This window comes from Juglans regia, chromosome 4 (genome assembly GCF_001411555.2).
Source record: "Juglans regia cultivar Chandler chromosome 4, Walnut 2.0, whole genome shotgun sequence".
Classification (NCBI taxonomy): Eukaryota; Viridiplantae; Streptophyta; class Magnoliopsida; order Fagales; family Juglandaceae; genus Juglans; species Juglans regia.
The window spans coordinates 25,325,116-25,347,659 of NC_049904.1; the positions used below are offsets into that span (position 1 = coordinate 25,325,116).

At 36.0% G+C, this 22,544-nt stretch overlaps 3 protein-coding genes across 4 annotated transcripts; 1 reads left to right on the forward strand and 2 right to left on the reverse strand.

Annotated features, from left to right (window-relative positions):
* Positions 1-1,962: 1,962 nt before the first annotated feature.
* Positions 1,963-3,052, reverse strand: LOC118348239. Its single transcript, XM_035689356.1, has 2 exons — positions 2,988-3,052; positions 1,963-2,539 (listed from the first exon to the last, which is right to left on the reverse strand). The coding sequence occupies exon 2, from the start codon at positions 2,520-2,522 to the stop codon at positions 2,034-2,036; it is 489 nt and encodes a 162-aa protein (XP_035545249.1). The 5' UTR covers positions 2,523-2,539; positions 2,988-3,052; the 3' UTR covers positions 1,963-2,033.
* A 396-nt stretch (positions 3,053-3,448) lies between these two features.
* LOC109003637 (chaperone protein dnaJ 11, chloroplastic-like) lies at positions 3,449-5,195 on the forward strand. Its single transcript, XM_035689358.1, has one exon. The coding sequence runs from the start codon at positions 4,600-4,602 to the stop codon at positions 5,131-5,133; it is 534 nt and encodes a 177-aa protein (XP_035545251.1). The 5' UTR covers positions 3,449-4,599; the 3' UTR covers positions 5,134-5,195.
* Positions 5,196-5,299: 104 nt separating this feature from the next.
* On the reverse strand, positions 5,300-14,836 carry LOC109003636 (enhancer of mRNA-decapping protein 4-like). 2 transcript variants are annotated; one of them, XM_035689357.1, is made up of 13 exons: positions 14,054-14,836; positions 13,359-13,408; positions 13,123-13,279; positions 12,758-12,976; positions 12,504-12,632; positions 11,001-12,339; positions 10,849-10,922; positions 9,321-9,680; positions 8,685-8,804; positions 7,559-7,729; positions 6,513-6,674; positions 6,297-6,422; positions 5,300-5,918 (listed from the first exon to the last, which is right to left on the reverse strand). In XM_035689357.1, exons 1-13 carry the CDS (start codon positions 14,801-14,803, stop codon positions 5,613-5,615), a joined length of 3,963 nt encoding a protein of 1,320 aa, XP_035545250.1. In that variant the 5' UTR covers positions 14,804-14,836; the 3' UTR covers positions 5,300-5,612. The 2 variants fall into 2 exon arrangements, with proteins under 2 accessions (XP_035545250.1, XP_018837414.2); XM_018981869.2 differs by having other exon boundaries at positions 10,849-12,339.
* Between the last annotated feature and the right edge of the window lie 7,708 nt (positions 14,837-22,544).

Genomic DNA, 22,544 nt, shown 5'->3' on the forward strand with positions numbered 1-22,544 from the left:
AAAAAACCTTTGATATGACTTTCTAATTCTGATTATGGTTCTGATATGATGATTCTGATTTTGTTATATATTTGGTATCAACATCTCTAATATGAGTTCACTTAATTTGAAAACAAAATGATTTTTATGCATGTTCTTTCATGTGTGCACACTTAGGACTCTGATAATGAATAAGGGAAATTATCATATTCTGATACTGTCTGGTTTGGCCACCAGGAATAGCATAACCCTACCATGAGGGTTAAACATAGTGATATGATATGATATTGTAATATGATATGATAGGATTCGATAAGTTATGATATAAAAGGATGAAGATATTCAGTCATGTTATACCAAAGGGTCTTTGAATGTGAACAACTTGAAATGTCGTTCTGATTTTCTGATAATATGTTTCAGATTTGCATATTGAAACTGAAATGTTTTGGTTCTGCATTCCGAACTCTCTGAAAAAGTTCATGTTTACATGCTAATATATATTTTTTACTTACTAAGTTGTTAATAACTCACCTATTTATTTTCATAATATTTTCAAATGATGTTAATAGTTCAACTGGGGACTAAGAATAGAGATTATGAACAAGACTAACTGACGATAGGAAGTTCACCTAAGGATAGGAAGTTCACCGAAGGGTACTAGCGATTAATAGATGAGTTTCATTTAGTAGTCTGGATTTCCGTTTGTTATGGTTTATGGAGCTTTATGTAATTATTTGTTCATTATGTCGAAGTACCAGAGATTGTGGAAATGTAGATTTATGTTTATTGGATTTATCATATTGATGACCTTGTGGAGGAATTTATACATCAAGTTAAAACAAATGGAGTTATGCCTTCGTGTTTTGGAGCCTTTAGATGTGATACTTATAATTTTTTTGTATTTAGAGACACAATTATAGGTGACAGGTAGTAATTTTTCGACTCATTTGAGTACGGGATTTTAAAATAATGGTTTAATATAAGAGAAATGATATTTACAGTTATAGAGTATGCAAACGTCATATAATTCCTTTGAAAAAAAGTGAATAAATATGAGACCCACATGAAAAAAACTAATTTTTTAATAGTGGACTCTACTTTTTTTCAAAATAATTATACGACGTTTGTGCACTCTACGACTGTATATTGCATTACTTTTAATATAATACTCATACTCTTCTTTTTTCAAAAATTTCTAAAAAATCCGAATAAAATAATACTAGGGGACAGAGAGCTGCTCAAGCATTGTGAGTCTGTGACTTGAAAACCTCAAACATTTTATGGCAAAAGCAAATTGGATTGCATTACCTTAAATTTCTCACCGCTCCTGCCGCTGAGGGCCCTCGATCCAAACAAAGTCTGATTTGGAACCTCTGAGCCAAGCTCCAAACAGCCGTTTGAGTGTCAACTCCATTTCAACTTGTGATTTATGAATTTTTTAATTTTTCATAAAAAGTTAAATATATCTGAACGTACTTCGTATACTTATATATATTTCAATGAGAATCATAAAATACTACTATTTACAGATCAACTAAAATCATCTTAGCACTCAAATGCAGCCAATGTAACAAAAATATGCACAGAAATGGTTCTGAGTTTTCCAAATGGCATTAAATACCAGTATTCACTCCATAACTCAGAGCAATACAATGTCAATGTACCAACTACCTAACAATAACATTGTTACAAAATGGTGAAGGTAATCCCAACTGCAAGCAATTAGGAAATATAGATAATTTTTACGTCTACAAAGAGATATTTCAAAAGTAAACTAACAAACTGACGTAGTTTGATTTAATATGTTAGATTTACTTTGCATTAAAAAAAGCTTTACAACTTGACGTAATATATTAAATCATGTTAGTTTGTAAGTTTACCTTTATAAGATTTTTTTTTTAGACCAAAGCCAAAGATTTAAAAGATAAACTACATCAGCATGAACCGCATAAAAAATGTGCCATGCCAGCATAGAATCCCTCGCATGGTGAGCTCCATCTGACTAAAACATGAAGGGCTGGCAATAGGCATCAAATACATTTGAATGCATAATATCAGATAACACCACCCGGTTGAAGTGGCTGACTGAGAAGGGAGCTCCAAATGCAATCCACACCCTCCATTTCTGACCCATCACCTTCCGGTACTGGCCGGAATAAATTATCGTTGGACTTATTTTCAGGAAGGTATAGGAGTTCCTCTGAAGTTTGACACAAAGATTTCCCAGAAAACTCAATATCAGTGCTGTTGGTGGAGTTCATATCATAGATCAGTGATGAAAAGAAGGCATCCTCGAATCTACAGTCTTCTGATTTGGAGATAACACCATCTTTCAGCCAGGGGAAATCAAATACCCCTACCTCTAATGCCAAGGAGGAATCTAAGGTCTTCACATTACTGCTGTCATTTCTGTTCTCTTTGAAGTCTATTCCCTTGAGATCTTGCTTCTTTGCTGAATTCTTACATGGACAATCTTGATGGTCCTCCTCATAATGATGATCATCCTCCCTTGCTCTCTTATTATAAATCTTCTCCAGCTCCATTTGTGCAAAGCCTTTTACTGTCAGAGACACATAAACAGACAACATTTGAGAGCTGAGGAAGGGATCAATGTGGGTAGAAATCTGCAACTTATATTTACGTACAAAAGTATGTCAATTATATACATGTAAGAGGTGTCCTTTAAAAAGCATGAAAACTCTGTAGTAGGATGTCCCTCTGCTTTTAGTGAGCAAACAAATGCTTTGAAATCTTAGGAAAGCTGGGCATCAAAGAAAAGAACCCAATTACTAGACGCTCAACCCAGAAACCCAAAGTTTGAAATGAAAAGAATGCATGCATCTATGAAAATGTAAAAGAACCTTAAAAACAGCAAGAAATAGCTCCTCTGACGTATGCAATCTTCCAAAATCACCTTAAAAACCAAAAGAACATGTAATGTATACAAAACAGAAGCAACCAATCCAGAGGGAGGAGGTTTGAGTATATTGCAGAGATAGGTTAGTTACCTTGTTGCCGATTTGAATGATGAGGGTGATCAATCAGGCTGGAAAACTTAATGCATATGAGGATCACTGTTGTTGGTAAACGTATGCTGAAGGAATATGATTAGCTTTGGAGAGCTTTGTTCACACGCTAAGCAGTTTTTAGCCAAAAAGCCCGTCTCCAAAGACAATATATATATATATATATATATATATATACACATATTACAGATTCTCACGCTTTTCACTCATCCCTACAGCAAGCATGAGATCATCGATGAAACAGATGGATCTGGCGGGCTGTGTTGGTTCCTTGCTTTGCGTTCGTTTTCTTCTCTCTCTATTTTTAGGCTTCCGAAGACCACAAACAAAGGCATTGGCAATTCCATCTTTTTCGTTTTTAAACTGATCATCTCACCACCTCTTGACTTTGCCTCTCCTTTTCTAACTCTCCCTGCACTGACATACGTCCACCAACTACCCTTTCCATTACCTCTCTTTCTCCCCTTCTCCACCTCATCTCAGGGCAGCCTAAGGATTCACCATCCCATTAATATAAGTTGAATGAAAGAAAAAGAACTCATTCTGCATCACATCTTATTATGGAATCATCAACCCAATGCCCTTAATTTTCATTATTCAATGGAAAAATAAGGATCAAGATCCCGGTGTCAAGTGGTTATAAAGAAATAGACATATGAAATAAGTTTTACAGTATTTATCGAACAGTTAATAACAATTAAAGATGGATGGGAAATGCAATGTTTGGTCGTAAGAACTAAGACACATGACAGACTAGGATGTTATTTTCTTCTCAGTTCTGAAATTTTTTTAGCTCTCTCTTGCATGGTGCATAAGCATTCATCTTCTCCCATAATCAATGCAGGAGTTCAGGAAGATGTTCTTCCTGCGACCGTTCCAGCTTATTACAGAGCTCCGCCTGTCAAGAGAGATCATTAAAGCCAGACGCCATAAAGAGATTGTAAGCCAAAACTTCTCTATTGTCAAGACGACCAAGCAAATTTGTACTGGAAAATGTCTCCCTAATGTTCATTTGATCTAATCTGTTGAATTAGTTCTCAGATAGTAGAGATCTTCTTCATGCTTATTCCATTGAGTGGCTGCTTCTCCATTCTAATAGACAAATAATGATCCAAAAATCCCACATCTTACACGGGTTCTGCCCTGTAGAATTGCATTGTACAGGTTGTCATGATCTGGGTCCTCTTCTTCTTCTTGAAGCTCAAACCCTAAGCGGACCAAGCACGTGAGTCTCTGTGATAAAATTTTGGCGTACTTGCGACTGTACCAATACCGAACACAAGAAACCAAAACATCCTTTGATTTGTTGGTTTCGGCCTTGGTTTTGGCCCGTTTGAGTGTCTCCACAACATTAAAAGCAGTGTGCTGCAACTCTCAAAAACTGCCGAAGCAAAAAAAGGTTGGCGCCCACTGCATCAATCTTCCTCTGTACTTCCCCCCCATACATCCCCTTATAAGCCATTAATTCACCAAACAAAACCTACCCACTTCTCAAAAACCATACCCACAAAGCTTAATCAGCTTCCTCAGTTTCCTGATCAACTATCTATACTATATACTTTGGAGTTTCTCCTCTGAACTGATCAGAAAAGAAATGCCAGGAAATGCCACCCTTCACCCTCTTAAACCCTCATTTGGGTCCAAACTATCTCACCCAAATTACAAGAATCAAGAATTGTTGCCGGGGCATGCTTGTGTCAAAGCCCCACGCAGGAACATCACACTGTGTGCTGCCACTGCAACAGAAAGCGTAGGTGGGTCTGTGAGGACGGTGAACTCATCATCATCCAGTACTTCATTCTCATTCTCGTTGACAACCATTGCTAGGAGAACGTTTTACCAACTGCTCCGGGTGAAGGAAACCGCCTCACAAACGGAGATCAAAGCAGCATACCGTAGTTTGGCAAAGCAGTACCATCCGGACGCCGTCCATTCATCCTCCGATCCTGATGCTCGGGGTTTCATAGAGATTCACAATGCTTATGCAACATTATCTGATCCTGTGGCTCGGGCTCACTACGATTTGTCAATAGCTGCTTCTAGTGCTGCTGCACCTGCACGTCCATATAGGTACGCGGCAGGATTCCCTAGTCCCACTAGAAGGTGGGAAAGTGATCAGTGTTGGTAGAATTACTACTTGTTTTGTATGAAAGAAACTGCAATTGAAAACCGATCTCGTGCTTTTTCATCGGTTCCAACTCATTCCCCATTGCTGCGTACGTCTTCAGGATGGCTGTTTATTACATTGTTATACCATTACTAATACATAACCTTGACACCCACTTCGGAAAGCTAATAACATCTGCCCCACATCCACTCATCCAGGCACAATTTGCCAGCAAATTGAAAACAGGCGTTCGCCGAAAGTTCAAGGTTAGAACAAAAGGAAAAAAATAAAAAAAAAATCACCACCACCAAGAAGAGAACAGAAAAAATGTGCAGTTTCTGTTCAAAAGAGCAAAAGAAAGCTGCAAAAGATCTATTTCACACAGGTAATCAAGATACCATCTTATTAAAGAAGCTATACTTTCTATCCGGGGCCTTTCTGTACAACCCAATGTTTCCACATACAACTTTGCAAGGATTATAGAGACAAGGTCGGGAGAATCATTTACTCATTAACACAGAGTTGATGACATGCATAAGAAGGCGGATGCTGCTTGCTTCTGAAGCAGAGGTGGTTGGTAGGTTCCGACGATGACCCAGTATCTGGTATACCTGCTCAAAAATGGGATGCACATGCACTGTAATCGCTGGATCTGCTGGGTTTATGGTAAGAGCTATATCTGTCATCCATGTCAGCTTTCTGGGTGTTTCGTTGCCAATATCATAAGACAGTTGTTGGAGAAGAGCTAGCAGAACTCCTTGGCTCAAAGGGAGTGGCACCGTTGACAAAATTCTTTGTAAATCAACCTGGTGGAAGTGGTACAAATATTAAGAGAACTGGGTATTAAAAGCCAGTAATGAAGTGTACTCAATCCTAGAAATTTAAATAAATTTCCCGATATTTCTCTTTACTTATTTTTTTGTTGTCTTTTTAGGCACTAAATTTATTAGAAAAGCTTGAAAGCTGCACCACCCTAATAAAGGGGCAGTAAAAACAAGTAATGCAAGAAAAGAAAACATGAAAGACATCTGCAGTTTAGCAACTCTAGATTAGAAGAGGCTTAGCTGTACAGTGCTCATTAACATCAATTCCTCACTAGAACACATTTTTCATGATCGTTAGTCGATGAGGAGGAATAATGTCCCATAATGCAAATATCAACAATAGGGAACTAAAAGATTTACCTGAGAACATAACCACGAAACTATCGAGACATCCCTTCTGTGAAGGGCTCCGGTGAATGCTTCTTCAAATTTACACTCAGCTATCAATCTAGACAGTTCTTTAGTTGGATCCAAAGGTGCCTCACCCTACACAGACATGACCCTCTACATGTCAGTAAGCCCAAAACAGAAGAAGGATACAATTGCAGACTCAGAAAGAAGCTTATATGCATGTACCATCTCGAGAAGAGCCAATGGCCCAGTTCTCAATTGTGTTACCGAGGGATTTACTGCTTTTGAGTTGGCACCTGCCGCTGCAATGGCTAATAACTGACGTTGGCCGTCAGCCAATTCTCCACTCAATGTTTGAGTGATTACTGATGCTGAATTAATTGCATCCTTTGAATCCATGAATAGCATTAGAAGATCAGTACACAAGTTTACAAGTAAGATGTGACATTTGAAGCATACACCTAAGATGTGACATTTGAAGCATACACCAAACGTCCAAAAAAGTACAAACAAAATGTCGTGGTTCTAGTCCTGTTACCAGGTGCAATCTATATGGTAGAAAGGTAAAACTATTGCCAATATCCTTTTGACATATCCATTAAAAATGCAGTTTGGAGATTAATAGAGACTAGTCAAATGACCAAAACATGCAAATCAAACAGCCAATACATAAGATGTAAATGAACTAGATCAGAAGTTTGCGATTGCAAAAGAATTTTGGGTAAAAATGAAGTTTATCGAAGAGACATCCATCACATTGTCTTTTACAAAGCTCACTCATATCACACCACAAAAATTTAATATCTTAGAATCATCTGAAAATAAGATGGAAAAGTTCAGCAGTGGAGGAAATAGATGGATAAGAGACCTTCACAAAATTCCAAGACAACCTATTAAATGAATCATCTGGGTTTTTGGTCCTTCACACAATGACAACTCCACTCCCAATCTGGAAAGACACCTATCAAACCTAAGAGGTGTTTTCGCACAATCATCTTCATAATGCATATCACTATGATACGAATTATATGCCTTTTGTTTCTAACTACATCATCTACATTGCCTTTCAACGCTTGTTTTCTTCACCCAAATGATGCAAATGAAATATGAAAGAGTAGGTGCCATTTAGTCATTGATAAAGATGCAAAATAGTTCTTCCAATGAATACATCATGCAGTGAGAAATATATCCAATTAGTGCAAGCATAACTTGCAGGAAAAAAAAAAAAAAAAATCTTCTTCCTCCTAAATATCATGTTAAGCTACACATACCCTTAGAGCAATGGCAAGTGGAGAATGTGTAGCCTCAAACTGCTGCTCAGCAGCAGTTGTGTGTTTGCCAAGCACCTTCTGGAGTGTGATATCAACTTGCTCAAACATAGCTTTGCATGAAATCTCAAATGCAGGAATGATTGAAGCTTCCAAGCTAGACCTTAATGCATCCTGCAGTATATATACCATTATTTATCATCAGAACCAAAGATACTACCAATAAGTAAAAACAACAATTTTATACATCCTCCTAAATTAATCATTTTAAATTACTTGACACACATGAATTTGTTACGTATACAGAGTTCCTGGTAACTCATCTAGGCTTACATGAGTGGCCTAATAAAGTTTGAATTTGGAGGTGCGATTCAAAGGAGATAGAGGTGACTGGGAAACAAAAGTCAAGGTAATATAAGATCTAATACTTGAAGGCTCCTTCATCTGAACAGTTTTGGAAGCCAAGCAATCTATCTATTGATTCAAAACCACAGGGAATGAAACATCAGAACTAGGGCATAAGGAGTAAAAGTCTAAAATGGAATGGCACGTCCAATGTGTCAGGAGTAGAGAAGATGCGAAGGGAGGAAGAATGCCATGTGAATGAATCCTGACTTTTGACACAATCAGTCAATATATGCATTCTCAAATAATGTATCAACTAGATCCTTACATTTCTTTCAAGGAATTTTTTTTTAGATATAATCACATGTCTCGTACATGTTTAAAAAATGGTAAAGATTTTTTTTTTTTCAGAAGTCAATAATTTTAAGTAATCTACTTATAAAAAAAAAAAAAATTGTAAGTAATTCTGAATTGATTAATTTTATTTTTCTTTTTTCAATAAACTTCAATAGTAATCAGAATTATTATCTTGCATATGTAATTTTACATTATCTCAGAACAATAAAACTAGTTGATCTAATTCAAACTTAAATCATTACAACATCTAGCTCAGTGTTTCTACTTTTTCCTACATGAGTAGTAGGAAATATTCTCAACATCCAAAGCATATTTGAAATATTCTCAACATCTAAGAGTAAGGTATATAAGAAGGTTTAGGCAAAGAAGAAAGGTTTCACATGATATTTGTTACAAACACTATGATCTTTGTTTAGCTTGCAATTACCTGAAGAATTTGCTTCCCTGAAATTTGAAACTGTGCTTGAATTTGCCTAGTCACCGTACCTTCGAGTTTTGAACTAACTGACTTCTCTAGTTGGTTCACCGCCTCATCTCCTACTCCTTTCTGCATTGCACACAAAATAAAGCTTATTCCGACGCATCTATGATGCAGAAAAATTAAGCTGTGTTACAGCAGCCTATAATGATTGAGAGCCTATGTTTGCTGTTGCATAAACATTTGTAGGAGCGAATCCATCTTAAAGAATGAACCTATTTAGTAAGTGCCATTACAGAAATTTATAAAACATGCTCCATCAGAAACTTTTGTAGTATTTTGACACAGAAGAATAAATAGGATAAAAAAGCTATCATGTCCAAACATCCTTCCAACCATTTCCTATTATTGAAACGATTATTGCCTCGTCTGCAACGGTTCCATTCTTTTTTTTTGATTGGCACCGGGTGTCCAAGAACAGAGTCTCAACTAATCCTAGGGGTGCACAGAACATCTACAACTATTTCATTCAAAAAGGTGGATTCCTCCAAAGAAGGAAAAATGAAAACACGGGAGAACTAAACATTGAAATATCAATAAGACACCCAAACACACTCAAACTTGGACAAGCTTTAACATTAGAACCTGGAATGAGTCCATAATAGACGATGACACCGTTTTCTCCACTATTGGAGTAATTTCACGAGCTACAGCTGGTCCAATTAAAGCTATTTCCTGCTTTAAAGTTTTCTCAAGCACAGCTGGCAAGTCCTTGTTCAAATGATTTGTGATCAGGTTTGTTATTTGCTGCATACGGTCGTGTTCTAACTTCTCCTGCTTCGTGTTTTCCTCTTGGAAACGAGCACACAAAGCATCAGTGTTAGCCCTGATAACTTTCTCCATGCTCCGGCCCAAGGATCCCTCTAGTCTTTTACCTTCTTTCGAAAATGAGCCAGAAACAATCACATTCATCTGCTTCTTCATTTCCATTTGTGTGCTCATTAACTGAAAAATATGAAAAAACCATTAGTCCAAAAGTACCACATTAGGATTATCATCTGTTGAAAACAAATGAGATATGAATATTTAGAAAGCAGAGAAATATATAGAGAGGGGAGCTGTATTTAAACATAAGTTATGATGTAATCATTATGCATATGGTAAAATCATTAATCTTAGAAGTATCCAGTTCATTGAACCATAAAATATGACACTGTTAACCACTAATATTTGGTACACGCACTGAAGCATTCATATGCCATACCATATAAGCTATGACATCAAATTAGAAGAAAAACACAGAGATATCATATGTATCAAGTAGTGGATGTAAAGGATCTGTCTGCAGTTTGCATGACAGGCAATTTGTTTTCAGGCTATAATATCAAAAACATAAGAGCCAATCTGTTATTTGTTCTCAATGAACTAGAACAACTTCCGAAAGGCAATAATATGTAACATGTAATATGAACATTCTGCCTAAAGGAAAATTAAGTGGTCATTGTAGCTAACAGGTTAAATGCCAAAATCCACTCAAACTGATATTATCCCAGATTAAACCACCATATTTCTAAAACAAACATGACAAGGAATTGGTACCTAAAGCATGAGATTAAACAATTTTTTATTTTATTTTAAATTTAAGTAGCATGAGATTAAACAACCTATATACTGTATTTAGCAAAACTCCTCAACAACAGCCAAAAATGATCAAAACCCCAAGGGGTTGGTCCAAATGGTGGCCTTGGTCTTGGGGTATCACTCCCTTCAAGATCTAAGGTTCAACACCTCATGGGTGCAAACAATCCTTTAGGGCCACACCTCCTGGTGAAAAGCCAACGATTTAACCAGTTCCATGTAGGAAAACTTCTGAAGGTGCAGTGCATGAGACCAGGGTTTACTCTGCAGGGGTGGGTCTGAAGGGCCTTGCCTTGGAGAGGTTCCCCGACATAAAAAAAAAAAAAAGAAAAACAGCCAAAAATGGTCAAGCCCAAAAATATCATATTGGTCAACTGATCTCACTCAGTATTGCATTAAGTTAATGAAAATGTATCCACTAGTACTACAAGTCTACAATATTCATCACAGCAGCTAGCAGGGCATGCATTGCTTATGAGATGCCCAAAAAGTCCCAAATCTTTCTATGTTGGACCTAGAAATTTAAAACAATCACCTGATCAAGCACTGCCTGCATAGCCAATAACTGAGGCAAAGCAGCTTCTATAGATGGGGCACCTGAACTGCCACCTGGTTCATTTGATGAATCTGTGGAGTTAAAAGGACTTGGAGAAGGGAAAGATGAACCAGACACTTGAGCATTTTTACCCTTTTGTCTCTTTCCTTTCGGAGCTGGTGCAGGAGATGGCAAAACTGCAACGGGAGTTTCTGATTCGCCAACCTTTGTGGGTACATCTTTCATCGTGTTTTGAACTTCTTCCACAGAAGTGTTAGGAGGTTGGTTTGGTGCCTTAGTAATACTGACATCATTATCAAACTCATTACTTTGACTGGTTCCTGTCTCACCAATGACTTTAACCTCTGCTTCAGGACTTTTTGCATCATTGTTTACTGCCACATCTTGAACCTTTGCCTCTACCACATTCACAACTTGACTAATTTGGGTATTCTCAAACGATGAAGAAACTGTAGATAATAGCTCTGATGGAGTTATCAGATGCGTTGGCTGTTTAAAGACTATAGGAGGATTGGGAACCATAGAAGTATCACTTGGTGCAGTACTATTATCACCCTTCTTCAAATTTTTATCTGAGCTAGGCACATCAGCCATGCTATCTTTGACAAAGTCCATTCTCCGATCAGATGATTCAGGAGCTAACTGGTTATCACCATGATCAGTGAGAGGCGGATTAGTCTCATTGCTATTTAACGGGCTTCTAAAACCAGATAAATTGCGACTTAAGCTTGGACTCAAAGGAAGGGGAGGTAATATAGTTTGGATATTTTCTGCTGTAACATGAGAAGGAAAATCACTTGGTATTGTTTCCACACCAGAAAGAGCAACTTCCAGCGAGCTAGTAACCTCAGAAGAAGCCAAGTTTGCAGGAAGGCTCACTACTGGGCCAATTTCAGCGTTGCTCGAAAGAATAGGTGGCATAGGAGTTGCATTAACAATAGATATCTCAGTCGGTTTACATCCATGAGGTGCTTTGGAAGAAGCAGAACCATCAGCACCATCAAATACACGAGAAACAGTGGAGTCAGATTTCTCCAACTCCACATTGTCTAGGGGTGGTGGCAGGCACTGAGATAGGTAAAGTGCATATTGCTGAATGGCTTGTGTTTGGATGCAGTAGACCTGGACAATATGTTCTCCATCTGGTAAACTGTCACTAGTTCCAGTAAGACTCAAGATAGGCATCGTGACCGTAAACTCGGAAATATAATCCATGCGGGTTGCAGCTGGATTAGGTCCATATTCTATGTGTACAGCATATATAGCATTCTTCTTGGCATTTGCAAGTAATAAAAGGCCTGCACGGGGCAACGATATGACTTGATTAAAGAATGCATCCTCAATCTTGGGTTCAGAAGAACTCTTTATGTCCAAAGTTTGAGTACACTTCCATGATTCAGTATCACTAGGCAACAACCAGCCCTCCTCACCCGCAGAGGTCCATATTTTCACTTCCTGATTCAGTGGCCCCTGAAAAGAAACAAAGAAAAGGAAAGAAATAACAAGTGCACTGATCATAATGTGTACTGCCATGTTGATCTTTACCAGACTAAACAATCTATTCAAAAAGCACCCTGAGTCATATCATGAAAGTTACCATGTTTGGCATAAAGGGATAGACTAAGAGCATATACCGCTGTAATAAGAACAATGTGATCAGGACGGTGAGGGGCAGTCAAGAAAGTCACAGAATGCACAGGATTGCTATCATGGGGCCTGAATATTGCAAGTGGTAGTGCCTTGAGGTCTGCCCAAATCTTCACCTGTGGCAGAAGATCAGTGGCTGACGAGTAAGCAACAGAGCAACAATAATGAACAAAGCATAGTGGTGTATATTTCATTATGGAAGGCACTGACATGAGAGGAGAGGTAAAACAAGAATACAGACCGAGCCATCAATCGATGCTGAAGCTAAGTGGCTTGTTATCCATTGGCACATTGACAACTCTGTAACTTCATGATCATGTTTACCAACCAATTGGATCCCATCAATTAGTTCATCAATGGAGCATTTAAGAGGTTTCTTTGCCGAAAATACTTCCCCCTTTCCAACTTTTGTGTTGTCAATTTTAAGGATATAACATCCAATAGCAACCATCAAAATTTCCTGTGAAGCAATTCTCAGTGGTCAACTATAAAGACACACACAACTAAGAACCAAGGAAAATAAGCCAAAGATACACAATGTACAAAAATAAAAAGCACATTAGAAGATAAATTAATTGATAACATAAATTACAAACTAATTAGTACTTGTTTGTGAGGATGCCAACACACTCGTGGGTGGACCGATTCCCCTCCTACTTCTATATGGATAGCAATGACAATTTTGCCTGTAATTTGAGGTTTGTTTTCCTCATCTGGGCCTTCATCGATCTTCCATACGAAAACTCGTCCATCTACACCAGCACTGAAGAAAATGAAAACCATAAATTTCTGGTAAAAAGACTAATGAAAAGGAAAAATACTAGTTTGAGATTAAGGTCTACCTGGCCAAAAGGTGAACATCCTCGGCGAAGAAAGCCATATCAGTTACTCTCTGCATGACATACACAAATATTCATAACACAAAAAACATTGTAATCTTGAATACGTTTAGAAGGTAATACACATATATATGATCCCCCATCCACACCAAATTGAACAAAAGCAATAGGCTAAAAAGGTGATAAAGTCTCGCCCATATTTCAGAGAAAGAGAAAAAAAATTCAAATTCGCAAAACCCAAAAAACACAAGTTAAGATTTGAAATTGAGAACCAAAGTGCCGCCCACATTCTGCAATTGGTCACTGAAATGAGCACCTAATATAAGGTGAAGTGCGAAAGAGAGTGATTAAAGCAGCTCCTAGGAAATGCTAGTTAATCCTTTCACTTGTGATTTAAAAAGAAATGTTTTTTTTTTAAGTGTAACGTTCCTTAAAAAATTGTGCGAGTGAGAAGTTTCTCCAGCCAATGCCCTGCAGTTCTCACATGAATTAAAAAAATTCCAACTTGCAATAGCTGAAGAAAATAATGAAAAGTGAAATAGCAGCCATGATTCCAACTGATAAAATGTGACGGTGGTAGGCCTAAAGTACTCTGCTATACTCTGATTTAGAAGAAACAGAAGGAGAAGAGATCTCATCAGCTATATAAAAGTTGAAATGACACGAGTATAGAAGTGGGTAGTCGAAGAAACACAAACCTGTGTGTGGCCACGAAGCAAAGATCTTGACGCAGTATTTATGTTAAGGACGCGTATATTACCCAGCTTGAGACCATAACATATGTAAGATCTATTGACAGCAATCTGACGGCCAAGAACTAGGCTGGGATCGGAGCCGTACTTGGTGATGGGAGTGACTGCAAGCTGGGGCTGCACTTCGCCTTGCAGGCTGGCATCGATGTCGTAAACAACACGGTCACCGATCAAATGGCGTCCCTTGGGGAGTTTGGTGCTGAGTAACTGGGTGGGAGGTGGTACGGAAGGGATACTGTTCGAAGGCGAAGGTGAAGACGCGGGCATAGAAAGCTGAGGGAAATCAAGATCATTATTAGAGTTGGAGGGGGAGGAAGGAGGACTTTCGGTTGTCAAGAGAGCCATCAAATATGCACTATTGGGAAGAAGCTGGTGCTGCTGCTGGTTCTGATACTGGTGCTGGAAATGGTCGAGTAGGGAAGGTGCGTAAGGGAGGAAGTCAGGGTGGAAAGGGTAAGAAGGGCCAGTGGGTGGAGGATATGAGGATGAAGGCATGCGATAAGGAGTAGATGAAGTAGGAGCAGGTGTAGGAAAAGATGGGGAGGAATTCAAATTTCCAGAAGGAGAAGGAAATGTTGAAGAAGAAGTAGGGAGTGTATGAGGAGGAGGATTGGGTGAGGGTTTGAAGAGCTTCTGCTCATCACTCTGGTGATCTTGATTTTGAACAAGATTTGTGCTTTCAGGAGAGGAAGCCATGATCCCCCCGATTAAAATCTCACAAAGATTTTAAAAAGCGTGGTTGGCCCCCATTCGTGTGGTGATCTTGAGCTTTATAGTGATCATATAGTGAGCACGCTTGATTATGTTCATGTGGCCAACTGCCGAGGATTTTGGGAATCCTCGAACAGTTAGATAACTTCATCTTTTGGTAATGAATAAGATCCTAAACTTTGTTTTCATGATAAAAACAAAGTGCAGAAGAATCAAGATAGAAAGAATTAAGAAGCTTCTGAAGATGGAAGAAGCTTTTGGTAAAGAATAAGATCCCAAACTTTCTTCCACTTCTATGCATGCAGGTGAGCGAGGAATTACTTTGGGAGTTGTCTGTTCTATTTTCACCTGTTCGTTTCATGTTCATAATTGTGTTTGAAGAATGAATGGTGGTCGGGTTATTCTATCAAGGGAAATGCTATATATCACACTCTTATATTATTTTAATTATATTAAATAATATATAGTACATTAATTATCATTAAATGATAAAAAAATATGTAATAAATAATTATTTAATAATGATAAATATAATACATCATACTTAATAAAATAAAAATAAGATGATAGTATGGTGTATAAAATTTTCCTTCTATTAATAATTGATGCCACTTTCTTAATTTCAATAGATTTGGTTGTATTCAAGAAGCAGGTTTAGGATATGTTTGAATTACAAATATATTTCAATTCATCTTAATTTATTATTATAATTTTTTTAAATTTCAATATAAAATATAATAAATAATTCAACTTTTTTAAATTTTAAAATAATAATAATATTAAAAATTAATATTTTAATAATATTTTATTATCTCAATTTAATTCAATAAAACATTCAAACGTAACTTTAATGACTATGATATATTGTAGGAATAAATAGAGTTACTCACAACGTGTTTGACAAAAGGGTGAAGAGAAAAACCAACTAACTCAAGTTAAAAACACACGGGACCAAATGAAAATGAGAAAATATATATTGCAACCTACTGTGTGCTGTAGCCGCAGCACACTGCATTGATTGAGTAAAAAAAAAAAAAACACAGCATGAATGTACTGCAGCTACGGGCTGATGTCCAGAATAACTCAATGAAAATCTACCTTTTTTTGGACTTCAAATTTAGCACTGCACTCTACCACTAGATTTGATTTGTAGTTTTAATTAGTTACTCCAATTAATGATGGGTAGCTTTTTGTTGGATGTGTCAGGGTGTCTAGTTTGAACACACACTTGTAGCAATAATTGTTGTTACAATAGAGAAAGAAAAATTTTAAATAGAAGTCTCATATTTTTACACACTATTTAAAAATATATGATTTTATTTTTTTATCTTAGTATTTCATGTTTTCGTGCTACACAGAAACTTCATATTCTTGTATACTACTTAAAAATATAAAGTGTGCAAGAGTATGAAATTTCTGTATTACACGACTCATAGATAAAAGCAAAGAGTGCCATTACCAAATACCAACCCCTTGTGTGCATTAGTAGAACAACAATTTTCTCCAATTGTTAGGCTATATCAATGCAGCCTAAGAAAGTAAAATAGTTATAGTTATATCATTATTTTTATAAAATTGTCGTAAAAGCTATAAACATGGTGTATTTATTTCGTTAATTATAAAATAGTTGTATGAATATTATTGTCATGCAACTTTTGGTTAAGATTTTATCTCCCCTCCATGATCATATGAGAGACATGTTCAATTTTTTTGAGCCGTGTACTGTAAATGGATAAGGGACGAAAAAACCTCAATCATTTGATTTGAAAACAATGATTAAGATTTATAAAAATCCATTCGATAAAAACCCGATTATCCATTTAGATTATTTTCGGATTAATATAACCACCCTATTTTTAGAATTCGGATCCGATTAAGGCCAGATATCCAGTTGCACACCCCTATCATACATATTGTCCACAAAAATTATTGAGTATTTAATGTTGTCTAAAACAAATATTAAATGCTCAAGAATAGTGAACTAAGAAGCTTATTATGATATATATGATAATAATCTTAATAGAAAAATGATCTGTACAAGTTTCAAATATATAAACAAATCTCGCATAGACTCTTGGAAAAAATTAGACTAAACTTTAAAAAGGTATAAAAAATATATATATTCTCTCTTAGTAAGATCCGCAATTTTGCTTGGGAAAATATTATGGTAGTGCCATAAGGAAAAGGAAAAATATTGAGGCCGGTCGGGTGTGAAGATTAATTTCACACTTGCCAATCAACAAACGCTACGTAGGCATTCCAAAAAGAATTGATCTGGATCCACATACACCGAAACCTCTCCCTCTCTCTTCCCCATCTGCACTCAAGACTCGAAACTTCTCATTCTCCTCCTTTCTCTCCCTCTCCCTTCCCCATTTGCACTCAAGACCTGAAACCTCTACCTCCCATTCTCTCTCTCCCTCTCCCTCCCCCATCTGCACTCAAGACGCTGACAAAAGTTTAAAAAAAAACGTGATCTAGCAAGGGATACTTCAACTTTGACTCTGTGTGTTACAGAGGCAAAATTGAATAATAGAAACCTGATCGGTTTCCTCTACAATGAAACAACAAACATGTGAATAAACCACACCATAAACTTATTGGATGTCAGCAACAAAATGTCAACCTCTAAGCTGATCAATTGAGCTTAATTTGATCTCCCATTCAACAGTTTGATTGTCGGACGGCGACCTCCCATGCATGCATGCATGTGAATATCTTACGAACGTAAAAGACGTACGAAACAAGGAGTACTGATTTTTATATTAATTTGAAATGGACATTATAATTGACAAAACGCCCAAAACAAAAATCCAATTAATGAACTACTACTACATGAACGGCGTAAGCCATCATGAACTGTGATAATATATATGGAATATTTGAATATTCTCATTTACCTGATTAAGAATTAATTAACATTTTTTTGCGACGAGAAACCTGTCCAGACGTAATACGTACAGGTACTAGCTAGTTACAAAAAAAATTGAGTATTTATGATTAGTTATTTATAACGAGAATGATTATTTGTGATGAGAATAAATTCATTTTGATTAGAAATAATTATTTTAATAAAAAATAATTAGTTACAAATAAATAATTTTTTTATAATATCTAAACCACACCATAAACTTATTGGATGTCAGATTCAAGGGTCCCAAGTGCAATGACACAAAGCAAAATGCAATTCAATTATCCGTAGCATCATTACTCGTTGAAATTCGTCAGGATTCGCATTCGCAGAGACGGGTGTATTAGCCACGGTGCAGTGCCGGGAACTCAGACGCATACAAACATCGCCTTGATCAAACTTTGGCCACCTCTACCCCTTCTTCTTGCTTTGTTTTTTTGACGGTGATGAAGTTTGGTTGTGAGGTTTTGTGTTACGGGGCTCTTGGGGTGGTGGACCTTTACCATTTTGGGCAGTTTTGTTGGTGGGACGTGTCTTCTGCATTTGGTTCATGGAGTTCTGCAAGTGGGTTTTGATCACAAGGTGTTACTCTAAGCTCTCTTTCATCGGCCTTACAAGCATGTTGGATTGTCTAATTTTGCGGATATCTCAATGTTGAACTATATCAGAATCACCAGTAATATGGTTGCATATCCTAATGGCTTCCTTTAACGTTTATGTATTTTATTCTATACCCCATTTATTTCCACACTAGACAATGTCACGTATTTATGGATACATTTTCAATCAGTTATTACTTTAGTAACTTATTTTGTAATATTTGATAGTAATATTACGAAATAAGTTACTAAAGTACCTGGATAGTCAACTTTAAGATATCAATTTTAAGGTATCAAGGTTAAACTCGAAAGATACTGATCAGAAAAGTTTAACGATAATTTGATTTGATATGTCAGATTGTATAGAAATATATAAATATTTTTTTCATAAAGAGATTACATAAACATAAATTCACAAACTGATACGATAGATTGATTTGATACGTCAGATTATATAATTATTTTTATTATAAAATAGATCTAACAGATCATATTATAATTAAGTCACGTTAATTTATGAGTTCAATTTTATATAATTTTTTTTGTATTTGTAGCACTTAAAAAAATGTACCGGATATATTAGTGCCATTAATAATAAATGAAACTTCCAATCAACTCCTTTCATTTTTTCATGTCGATCAAATTGAAAAATTAATAAGGGTAACCGCGTAAAGTGAAAATGACATTTAATTGGATAAAAAAAAGGAGTTGACTAGATTTGATTTCTCTTTGCGCTTTTTTCCTTTTTCTATAAATAGCTACCTTCATCGATCCTCACATCTCTATTTTTCCTCTCTAATATTTCTCAAAATAGTAATATTACATATAATCATGAAATATGCAAATGACGTACAGTGGTTTTAAAAAAGAATAAGATTTACTATTAAAAAATTAATTTATTTTCATATGATCTCATATTTATTCACTTTTTTAAAACGACAGTACGGTACTTACACACTCACGATTGCAAATATCATTTCTCTTCTCAAAATACCACAAAAGAAAGACAAAAAAATAAAAATAAAATAATGACTTTAACACTACGTTTCTCAACTTCTTTTATCAATCTTAAAGGAAAAATGCTAAATACAACCAGCTGGGGGAACCGTTGGGTAAACGTTATCTATGTGGTATAGAATAAACAATGTCGTTTATATCAGTATATATGCACTGAACTTTCTCTCCTTGCAGCCCCTTAGACAGTTAAGGTTACGTTTGGGTAGTGAGAATACCTGAAAAGTGTTGAAAATGTTTGTGAATAGTTATGAGTATAGATTGAAGTAGGTTTGTGGGTCCCATTGAGAGTATTTTGAGTTGTTGACTTTTGGATAGATAATTGAAAAATGTATAGGTCTCATCTATGATTGACTTTTTTAATGATGATTTTATTTATATATAATAGTGATAAAAATTATAGTGATTTTATTTTTTATTTATATATAATAGTAATAAATATTATAGTGATTTTATTTTATTTTATATATAATAGTGATAAATATTATGGTGATTGTATTTTTTATTTATATATAATAGTGATAAATATTATAGTGATTTTATTTTTTATTTATATATAATAGTAATAAATATTAGTGATTTTATTTTTTATTTATATTTAATAGTGATAAATATTATAGTAAAATTATTTTTTATTTATATATAATAGTGATAAATATTATAGTAAAATTTTTTATTTATTTATATATAATAGTGATAAATATTATATTGATTTTATTTTTTATTTATATTTAATATAAATAAATATTATAGTGAAATTATTTTTTATTTATATCTAATAGTGATAAATATTATAGTAATTTTATTTTTTATTTATATTTAATAGTGATAAATATTATAATGATTTAATTTTTTTTATATATATAATAGTACTGATAAATATTATAGAATGTTTGTGAATAGTTATGAATAAAAATTGAAGTGGATTTGTGGATCCCAATGAGAGTATTTTAAGTTGTTTAGCATGTGAAGTATTTTCATAAATACGAGAATACTTAAAGAGTGTTGAGAAGACTTTGCTATCCAAACGTAACCTTAGACTCACCACTCCTCTTCATCTTCTTCTTCATTTTTGTCATCTTCCTCCCTTCGTCTTTCCATGGACCACACAAACTTCTCTGTGTTGTTTCTTCAACGTCCTTCAAGCCTCTCTCCCAAAATCCTTCATCTTCACAGCTTCGTCTTTGCATCTTCTTCTAACTAGGATTCAGAGCCATGGAGCCAGAAAATCTCTGCTACTCACCAAAAATATATATATATATTTTTTTAATTACAAAAGCATATGGAAGTCAAATGCACACATTAAGGTCACAGAAGCACAAACCCAATAATAGCCAGAACCCCTAGTCACCAAAATCCTCAAGAATATCCAACTAAAGAAGTTTTACGAAGTCAAACTCTTTGAAATGTTATGGACTAATCCGACCCCATCACAACAATACCCAGATGCCCAAATCAGTAAAAAAAATAAAAATAAAAAATAAAACTCCTTAATTCCAAGCATATTTAATTTAGCATGAGAACGATTATTTATTCGAATTTACAGAGAAAACCAAGCTAATGCCAACATCAAAAGTAGAGAAAACAAAGTCCAAAAGCTTTTTCATGGGTACCCAAAAGCAGAAAAGCAGGTGATATGGAGGGAAAGGAAGAGGGAGAAGAAAACAAAATAGAGAGGGAGAGGGAGAGGACAGAGATGGAGATGGAGGGAGGGAGGGAGGGAGGGAAAGGGTCAAATAGTTAGGAGGATGATAGACTTCTGAAACATGGAACAAGATTGCTTTTGATCCACAAGATGGCAAGCCACAGGATGTTGATCATGTGTCAGTAGGATGTATCACGGTTTCGCATGGAGGTTAGTATTGTACCACCACTCTTCCCACAGCAACCAAGCCACCCATTCCTGATGGCTGACAAAACACCTGAGGTATTGTTCAATCCCTCGGTTCACCACCTCGGTCTGTCCATATCAATGCAGTTATAGCTAACTTATACCAAAAGCAAAAACTCTAGCCATAACACCTTCGCACTGGTATACTGAAAGCTAAAGAATCAATCTAGAAAACCAATTTTTCGCCAGATAGCATTGCGGAGCTGTCACAGATCCGGCCTCCCTTTAGAGTCCTACCAACCCCTTCGAGAACCAAAAACGTCGTCTTCGGGGACACACCTTGTATAATGTGTGTATACTTCCTCTTCAAATGCGGTGATCCTATTTTAAGAGTAATAGGATCAAATGGATCCGTACTATTATAGCTTAGGCAGAACATAAGTATATACACAATAACATGAAGAGTAATTGGGTAACCATATGGTATCTCGTGTAATCCTATACTTATTTAAGGTTGATGGGAGCTAAGTATACACACATTATCGCCTTGATTACCGTAAACATAGTTTGGGTAAGCAAGAGTACGGTTACATATCCTCTCGTGTCATTTGAACCGATGCTTATCTTATCATGGTTATCCTATACCAAATTAGCTAAGAATTATGGTTTTTGATTTTGCATTATATTGGACTATCAATTAAATGGATTTTATCCTCAAATTTCTGGTTTGGACTATCCGAAAGAATTAGAGCATATCGATCGAGCAGGGTCAAACCACGCACTAAGCGCTAATGTATAGGCAGCTGCAAATTTCATTTTTTAGCATGGATAGCTCTGTCAGCACTTTGCCAAATAAGCTTCAACTTCGTATTATGTACTTAATATCTTAGAGTGTAGTCATGAGCAACCAATAGGGGAAATAAAAAATGTATTGTCTTTGTTTACAAATTCCTTCCCTTGAGTTTCTCTGAAACTCAGTGCTCCTACATATGGGTAAGTACATAACACGTGAACAGGACTTGAAATTTCTTGTGGGTTGTTCATGCTTGTTTTCTCGGGATTCCTACCATTTGCTGTCATAACCTACTTTTATCTCAAGTGTCACCCCGTCGTAGGGGAGACTATTCTCACAGTCAGAGTACTAATATCTTTCAATTCACAGGATTTCTATTCTCTTCTTGGCTGACATGGATGCTGTTTGGAGGGAAGCTAGCTCAGGCAAGTTTTCTCAGATTCTCAACACCATGCCGCTCTGGCTGTGACCTTGGTGCTTGAACTGTTTACGCTGGAGAATGGCCTACTTACTCTAACATTTAAGGCAAGTATATTCGATTTCAAATTACTGAGAGGAATTATTACATGGCTCGATTA